General features: G+C 41.9%; 1 protein-coding gene across 1 annotated transcript in view; it reads left to right on the top strand.

The window, feature by feature from the left end:
- The window catches only part of dnajc6 (DnaJ (Hsp40) homolog, subfamily C, member 6), a gene marked incomplete at both ends in the record, with an annotated part of 30,094 nt that extends 21,256 nt beyond the window's left edge, over positions 1–8,838 (top strand). The window contains 10 exons of the mRNA XM_079221345.1: positions 173–366; positions 865–891; positions 1,736–2,104; positions 2,477–2,614; positions 3,445–3,546; positions 3,642–3,779; positions 3,868–4,206; positions 4,551–4,699; positions 5,155–5,331; positions 8,737–8,838. Coding sequence (XP_079077471.1) covers positions 173–366; positions 865–891; positions 1,736–2,104; positions 2,477–2,614; positions 3,445–3,546; positions 3,642–3,779; positions 3,868–4,206; positions 4,551–4,699; positions 5,155–5,331; positions 8,737–8,838 — 1,735 coding nt within the window. The remainder of the gene's footprint in view (positions 1–172; positions 367–864; positions 892–1,735; positions 2,105–2,476; positions 2,615–3,444; positions 3,547–3,641; positions 3,780–3,867; positions 4,207–4,550; positions 4,700–5,154; positions 5,332–8,736) is intronic.
- Between the last annotated feature and the right edge of the window lie 553 nt (positions 8,839–9,391).

Genomic DNA, 9,391 nt, shown 5'->3' on the forward strand with positions numbered 1-9,391 from the left:
CTCTTTAATCACTGTGAGTGATCACTTTGCTGATCCCCTTATATTAAATCGATCTTAATACTGTCAACAACAACCTGAAAATACAATGAGCGCACGTTATTGTTTGACAGAGAGGATTGAAATCATGATTTTGTCTGTTTTCCCTCTCTGTGCTTCTCACCATATCACACAGACCAGAGCTGGATGCATGTGACTCTCCTGAGAAGTATCCCCAGCTTTTCCATGCGATATTGGACGTGGAAGTGGAGGGGGTGGATAAGCAAAAGGACCTGACGCCACCGTGGGAGCAGTTCCCCTGTAAAGATCTCAACCCCAGCGTGCTCTTCTCCTGCCATCAGGAGCACCAGGACGCACTGGCTATTGCGGGTAGAGTGGGGGCAGCTACACTGGGGACAAACGCGACACACAAACAATAATGTGGACTGCACGTATATGTTAAATCAATAACATAGGCCTAATGTACATCACACTTTAGATGGGAACCTATTTTATAATGTATGATCCATTAGCTTTTTGTCTTTAGCCAGCCTTTCTGAAAAGCTTGGCTTGATTCATAAATGCCTCTTGATGTGAGATGCTCTGTAGAGCTTCCCAGCCTGAAAAAACAAGTCTGATACTAGTCAAATGTTAAAAGTCTAAAACTCAGACTTGTGTCAACAAGGATAGAAACAAGAGACTAATACACATCTACAAATTCACAATACAGTTCGAACCAAATGTATATGCTCAAAGGCTTAAGATGGTGCACAACTGCAATAGATAACTTGAAGTAGGAGTATGCAGGATATGCGAAACCCACATCCACAGGCATGTACATGCAGACAAGAACACTAATGAACTAACTCTAATTTTTGTCCCGACAAGATGAAATGGAGGGATTGGATCTGGAGGGTAAGACAATAGAGGAGACCACAGACTTGTTAGAGAAGTTAATCGGGGATTTGTTCAATTCAATCATACTCTCCGCAAAATGTAGAGAGAGCATTGAATGCATAGACCAATATATCTTCTGTTATTGGGAAATCACAATATTTATTGATTGAATTGAAATGAACCCCATCCTTGCATATATCCTTTTGGTAGATGATTTTAATCTGTCTCCTGAATAAATACTAAACATCTGTCTTGTATATAATTCCCCTGATGGCCTACAACAGTGGACCAATTTTCCCTGTACCCAGAGAAATATGGTGAACTGGATAAAAAAAAGGACATAATCCTAGTGATGATAGCTAAAGAAAGCAAAGGGGAAAACTGAGCAGCTATACATGTTACAGATTAAACATGTTCTACCAAAGTGAAATATTGCTCTAGATTAATGGTAGCTGGGGTTTATAGTCACGTACATCCCATCCTTTCTTTAAAAGCATACTGTATATTTTATTGATTGGACCCATAAATTAAGATTTAGTGTGTTGTTATAGAAATGTTGTAGAGCTGCTACCATTGGCAAACTGCAAAGTATGTGGCTTGGTGTATTATAGCACACAGCATCAGGAGAAAAGCTGCTGCTTGTCACAGAAATGACCTACACAGTTGCCCATTATGCCCAACTTTTCCCTCTTAACCTACTCTGTATTTCTGTCTGTTTAGTCCCAATTAATGTCCTTTGTCTGTGTTGTAATTTCTCTCTACCTTCTCCACTTTGTTTGCCCCCGTCTCATTTGGTAATTCATTACACCTCTCCTCTGTCTCTTTCTTCTCGACCTCTTTCCTCATTCTCATACACCTGCAGAGCCAAGTCGGCCTCATGGAGGTGCAGACAGCCGGGGCCACGGCGAGGAGAGTGAGCCCTCGGATGATGAGATGCTCTCTCTCTCCAGCCAGCGAAGCAACGCCAGCACGGCCCCCCAGAGACCCGAACCCCCTGCTTCGATGCCCGCTGGCCCTGCACCCGCAGAAGTGGATCTTCTTGGCCTCGATGGGGACGGGATCAACCGGCCTTCATCTCATCCCCCGTCTGCTGCGGCCGCAACCACTGACCTCCTCGGGGACTTGTTCGGGGGCCCAGCCCAGCCAACTAGTGGAGCGTCATCTGCCCAGTCCACACCGCATAAAGTAGTCCCGAACACGGCCTCGCCATGTCCCTCTCCTGCACCAACAGGTGAGATCACAATTTGGAAAGTACATTTGATTTGAAACACAACCCTAAAACAAATATTCAAGTGTGATATTACTGAAAGTACGTTTAGATTGCTTGTGTAATGCAAACAATCGTAATGAATAACAATAACAAACACACCTGTAGGTAAAGTAGTTTTCATTTTGGCACAACAAACCAGTTATGATTATTTGAAAATATATTATAAAAAGACAGTGTCACAACACATTCTGTAATTCAAAAGTTGTTTCATTTAATTTGATTAACTTTTTTAATCAAATTAAATGAAACAACTTTTATAAAAGTTTAACATTTTGGCTATACAATTTTCTACAGTACGACAATGATAACGGTGGGTATGTTTGTGTCCCTCAGCATTTGATCCCTTTGGGGCGGGTCCCATGCCCAAGCCTCAGGACATGATGGGTTCATTCCTTGGACCAGGTAATGTGCCAGACCCCTTTCTGCATGCTGCTCGCTCTCCATCACCCACCCTGCAGTCTGCAAGCTTGGGTAAGGCATGCTGCTGCACACTCACAGCATTGTGGATGAAATAATAGAGTCCATATCAGGGTAAGGCACGTCATTCAATATCTGCAAGTGTGCTGCCACACCTTAAGACATTAACATGCATCGTCACTGTCTCGGAGCATCATCTCTGCCTAAAACTTAATTTTTTCCACCAAATTCATTCGACTGCCTTGTGTTTGTAAATAACTTGTTTCTTTTGCATATTTTTACTATTACTTATACTCTATTTTTGCTCACACACACACACACACACACACACACACACACACTGGTTTTGCAAGAGTTTGTCTTTTCTCTATTGCTACTGTGTTGAAATGAATGGGCTTGCATGATGTCTGCTGAGGATTTGCAGCCTGTATGATTAGTATGCATGTATATATACATATGTATATATTGCACGGGCTTGATATTTCCCCCCCAGTACAAATAATTCTCCATCAGCAACATTTTCAGCCTGAAGACATTTTTTTAAACTTCACAACTTTACACAGCAGTGTGTGCGTGATGAAGCAAGACAATAATAACATTACTGTATCAGTGTGCCTATTAAGCAGTGTACCACATTTACAATTGACAGTACAATATTGCTGACCTGAACCCAACATAGGCGCGCAGTAATGTTTAGAAAATTGGTCCGGATGGGCCTGATAAATTGTGTAGGAGATTTATTTGTGCCTTTTGACCGAGGAGATATCAACAGTAAATTAAGTTTCAAGAACTAACAACTACAACCATTAACGCCTCTCATGAGACCCAGCAATGTTATTATTTTCTCAGCTCAGTGTGTGACAAATCTTTATGTGCTTGAATAGGCCGAAGTTCCCCTGTCCCGCCCACCAACCCAAGCGTCAATATTCAGCAGCAAAATGCAAAGGGAGGATGGGACTGGAACAGACCTGCCACAACAAGCACAGGTAGAAACCATTATACGGTGGAACTAAATGCTGAAGACCAAAAGTACTCAAGTAGTGTAAAATGTTTACAAATATATGTTTATTCATCGATCCAGGAGCAGGCTTTGGTATGGGCAGTCTGTCAGCCACTACTAGCCCCACAGGCTCGGTGAACAGCACCCCCACCCACCAAACCAAGCCAAACACCCTTGACCCGTTCGCTGACATAGGAAACCTCGGGGGAAGCCTTGGAGGTCAGTCACTGGAAATATTCTGCAGCACATTAGCTGTTGTTATTTCAACCTTACTATATATCATAATCTCTTTATTTTGCATTTGCAGGTCCTGGCTTCTCCAGCAAACCCACCACTCCTACTGGGACCGCGCCTTCCCTCCCTCCCATGGGCTCCCCATCGCGACCTCCTCCGTCTCCTCAGCATGCAGAAGGGTGGCAGGCCAACACAGGAGCCGGCTTCTCCTCGTGGCAGCCAGGTGCTGGTGCTGGAGGCGGTGCAGGATGGCAGAACCCAGGACAGGGCCCGGCCCTGCAGCCAAAGCCCAGCCCCAGTCACACCCCCTTGCCTCACACTTCGCCCCAGAACCGACCCAACTACAATGTCAGCTTCTCTGCAATGGGGGGAGGCTCACCCAGCGCTGGGGCCAAACCACAGGCTAGCACGGGTGAGAACGAGATGTGGATGAGATGTGGTCTCTTATGATGAATACAATGTGGTCAGGTTGTGGCTGTGTTAAATTCTTGTAGACGTGCAATCTTTTCCATAAATTGCCATAATTCTTTGAAGCTAGATGCCCTGTATAGATTATATATGTTGCATTACTCCTCTCTACATGTTTATTTGTTGTTGTTGTGACATCAAGTACTAAACACATTCATTCTTTTGTGGGAGTTAATCTCTCACTCAATCAGTAGTTCACAGAGCATTGCAGCATATAGTACAGGACAGAAAGTGGCTTAAAATGGCTTTCAAAAAGTATGTTTTCTGTCTGTCATTCCTCTCTCCCAGGTTCTAAGCCCAAAGCCTCGCATGCCAACTTTGATGACCTGCTGTCTGGTCAGGGCTTTGCAGGCACCAAAGAAAGGAAAGGGCCCAGGACTATAGCAGAGATGAGGAAGGAGGAGATGGCCAAAGAGATGGATCCTGAGAAAATAAAGGCAGGGGCTTTTTTCTGATGTGATGTTGAGCAACATCTTTGTATTCATAATTTAAGGAGTTGTTTGTTGCTCTTATTTGCTGTCGACGTTTCTTTGAGAAACACCATAAATTCCCATGACTTTTGCGTCACTACATCGGAGTAGAATTGCAGTTCAGTTCACTTGGGTTTTGTCAGCTGTTTTTCCAGCGTAGCACACTACAAGCAATTTAGTGGTTCCCAAAAGTAGGATAGTGTTCTCAAAAACTTTTGCCTAACAAAGCTTTTCTGTGTATTCCAGAGTTAATGATGCAACTAACGTAGGTCTCCCATGACCAAACTTTGGTTCCTCTAATTACTACTTTAAAAACATTTTACCAGAGCCAGAAATCAAAGCCTTTCTGCTAATTATTGTTCCAAATCTGGTCATCACTAGCTAATGGCTCCCTCTCTTTCCCTCTCCTGTTTGTGACCTAGATTCTGGACTGGATTGAGGGGAAGGAGCGTAACATCCGTGCTCTGCTGTCCACCATGCACACGGTGCTGTGGGAGGGCGAGACGCGCTGGAAGTCTGTGGGCATGGCTGACCTGGTTACTCCGGAACAGGTCAAAAAGGTCTACCGCAAAGCCGTCCTGGTCGTCCATCCAGATAAGGTGAGACACACGATGACTGGTGGACTTAATAATAATTAGCCGAGGATCTATACTTGTGTGACTGCAGGGAGAGGAAACAAGACTCTGTGTCCTTTTCCTCAATTTAAGAATAATTGCAGTTTAAATTAGATTTCCTCCCATCTTATATATATATATATATATATATATATATATATATATATATATATATATATATATAATGATGATGATGATGATAATACTAATAATAATTATATTATTATTTTATTATTAAAACACCATATATAGAATATATTGTTGGAACAAACTGGATTATTACAAACAGGGTTATTACACAAAATACAGAAATAGGTATATCCACAGATATACAGCAAATAAAACCACATTGTATTTATTCATTTATTCTATTTGTGTTTTAGATCTGTGCTCCTGAAACCACTAAAAGAAGTTAAAAGTTCTAAAACACACAATCTGTTATCTTCTTTATGAGCAATTCTCCTGAAATTAGGAGTTATCAAGATGATAATCGATATTATTGACAAAGTGTTTTGAACCACATTGTTACAGTTTTACTGTAATCTAAAAGGGCATATACTATTTAGTCAAGTTGGCAAAGTTAAAAGGAAAAAGCTTGTGCCATATAATTGTGAGTTATTTGTACTTAACTTATATTAAAGATAAACTTTTTCACACATGATATAAAGAGAGAGAATAAAACAATGAAAACAACTAACATGATTAGCACTTCAACAGCACGATGACCCATTGAACCAAAAGCAGTTTTCAACCAATCAAACATAGAACTACTATCCTGGTGAACAGATTTAGCAGTGTCATGAAGGTGGTTGATTATATCACCTATTGTAGCATTATAGTCAGGCACAAAGGTACAACATTCAGAACCAATGACGGCACACGTTCCTCCTTGGGCTGCTAAAAGAAAATCCAAAGCTGCTCTGTTTTGTAAAGCTAAAAGTCTGACAGAGGCGAGTTCACTCGACAGGAGCATGAGAGCCTTACCGGTTTCATTAGCTATAACCTCCATTGCATGAGACAGATCAGCGATTTGATCCAACGCAGACATAACTCCATAAAAAGGAAGAAGGGGGCCGAGTATGTTCTTGAAATTTGATTGATGGTGAGTCCCAAAGACATCTGAAAGTCCACGTTGCATCCGTTTGTGAGCTTTCTGGGGCAGGGAGTGAGCCACTCTCATAGCCGGGATAACGTACGCCAATCCACAGCGGCCATTATAATCCACGGGGAGATGCGGGTATGCAAGGTTTCCACATACCCAGTACATTCCTACAGGAGAGGAGACGGAGCAGCTGGCAGTGCGGTGAGCTAGAGCACTGAAGTGCCCCTCGCCTGCTTCTGCCAAACAGTGCTGAGGTGCAGAATCCAGAGATTTAAATTCAATATTGGTCCTTCTTGGGTCCCATTTGAATGTACGAAAACAGTCCGAATGTCCCACAGGCACCTCGCCGTCATTCTGGAGACACCAAGGGAATTTATGCGGGATGAGCTGTATGGGAACAGGTTTGGGAGTTTTGAGGCATCTGTAGCAGTTCCCATGTCCTCTCGAACACTTAAGTGGTCTCATTTTGGAGAGCTTGGAACAATCAGGATGAGAATAGGACTGAGATAACGGAATATGCATCAGGTGGCAGGTGTCACAGTCAGAGGCAGGTACAGCCATCAGAGGTAAGCCTTCTCCAGCTGTGTACGGCATTAGGCCACAGACATAACAGTTGGAATTTGGGCCTATGTGTTTGGCTACTTGCCATGCCATAGTCAGAAAAATATTGATATCATCTCGTGCCTTCATGACATTTGGGGCTCCCATGGTGGACTCCACCAAGATCAGGGTTAGGAGGTGTACGATCAACGGCATTGTTGCAATGAATCCACAAAATCTGGCTCCAGATCTTCACAGTCAAGAAAGTAGTTTGTACCTGTGAATAAATATAAATAGAATGGCTCACAGCAGCACAGCACAACAAACCTAGGCTCCTTAGGGTCTTTAATAAGGTCAAGACAAGGGAAAGGCAATCAGAACAGCAGCTGTTAAAATGAGCTTACCTGTGGTCTCAGTCTTTTTCTTTTTACTGTCAGGAATACTCAGTGGATTAAGGTTATGTCTCTGTGATCTGCTGTGAGGCAGAAATCACCAGCATGCATGCAAGGAAAAAGTACTTCTAATCATTCTCTCTTTTATCAGAACAAGTAGGTGCAACCCAAAATGTACTCAATCACAGGGGCCAAGTGAGTGAATCACAAAGTCAATACCCACTCATTAATCACTACAAGACGGCAGCATTTCAATCAGGAGAGAGAAGTCCGGTGAAGAAAGAAAATTGTTTATTATTAACAGATGATATGCAATGATGAGTCTTGAAAGAGTCTTTGGCGCTTGGACTCTAGAGGGAGATTTTAATCGAAATCTCAATTTGATCAATTGACAGCCCTGCACAATGAAATTATTAGTGAGCATGCATGAGAAGTGAATGGCATATGTATGAGAAATAAACTACGGCTTAGGCATGCAAGAGTATATATACGGTGGTCTTGCTGACTGACTTTAGGCTACAGTTACAAAACAGGGCAGACTTAGAGAATGCTTTATGTCAGATATGGTTCAACTGCAGAAGCCCACAAAATCAAGAGCATATTGATTTAGTATGACACAAAGTAAATGCATGCCAGAAAATATAAAAACAGAGTGTACACACATACTGCACAGAACATGCATAAACACACACACACACACGCACAAATGTTGACAAACAAACGTGTTCATGCAATGAACTTACATAAGTTACCAGTAGCTTTATATAAAAGCAACAAAAGCAAGATATAAGATGTAAAAGCAATAGATCAAACAAATAAAAATAGATAATTTATCTGAAGTAAACAAAATAAAATTTGTCAAGAACATTGTTGAATGAATACCTTTGTTATTGTGCAAAGTTTTAAAGTTTAATTGAATTCAACGGAGTATATTAATTGCTATGCTGATTTTTTTTTTCGATTTGTAGTACTTTTTTTTTTCTTTAATATTGTCTGCGTTAGATTCTGTGTTTTATACCTGTTTGTTGTTTTTTGGTCACGTTATTTTTTCTCCCAAAGGTTCATCACCAGTGTGAAAGCATTGATATTATGTCAGTTTCCTTTTTTTTCACTGCAGCCACGGAGTCACATATGTCTTGATATTGAAGCTCATTATTTTAAGAGCATATATCAGCATTAAAATGTCTGGCCACAGCTCAACCTCTTGCCTCAAAGCATTTAGTTTTATAATCATGTCTTTGCCAAAGGCAAAACGTCCCTCATTTGCATCAATCATTTGGATATGGCCAGAAGTGGAGAATGTTTTCAGGTGATTTTTCTTTGGGTTTATCTATATTTTTTGGTCTTCCCTCACAGGCGACAGGACAGCCCTATGAACAATATGCCAAGATGATTTTCATGGAACTAAATGATGCCTGGTCAGAATTTGAAAGCCAAGGACAAAAACCCCTCTACTGAATACACAGAGGAAGCGAGCGAGGAGAGGAGAGGCTGTCCCTCCTGGTTCTGTCATCCAATCCTAAAAATGTGTCTCCATTTCTGGTTAACATACTACAGCCGCACCCTACAACTTCTGCCTTTATACCTTTGCTTTGACCCGCACTTCTCTTCTCAGCACACACAAACACAGAACAACCAGTTGATCTGCAAAGACGGCAAAAGACTCCAGACGAACAGTGTGACTGAACCAACGACTCCCTGCAGCTCAAACGTACTACTCACTGTATGTATGCGGTGCAACACGGCCCTTTCTCTGTTTGAGTGTCCTTAGCCCTGAAACACACCCGCCAATCAAAGCAGAGTCACCGGTACGGCTAGAAAAACAAAAGAAAGGCTTGATTGAGGGGAGACAGAGACGATGGACACACACGATAAGAGATAAACACATCAGGGAGAAAATCGAACAAGCCTTTCACAGGCGGCAATCAAGCATTTTACCCACAACACATTCTGTTGTACTTTGTGTGAAAATTTCTGTCATATCAAATTCACAATTGTTCATGCAATTGAA

This window comes from Taurulus bubalis (assembly GCF_910589615.1).
Source record: "Taurulus bubalis genome assembly, chromosome: 7".
Lineage (NCBI taxonomy): Eukaryota > Metazoa > Chordata > Actinopteri > Perciformes > Cottidae > Taurulus > Taurulus bubalis.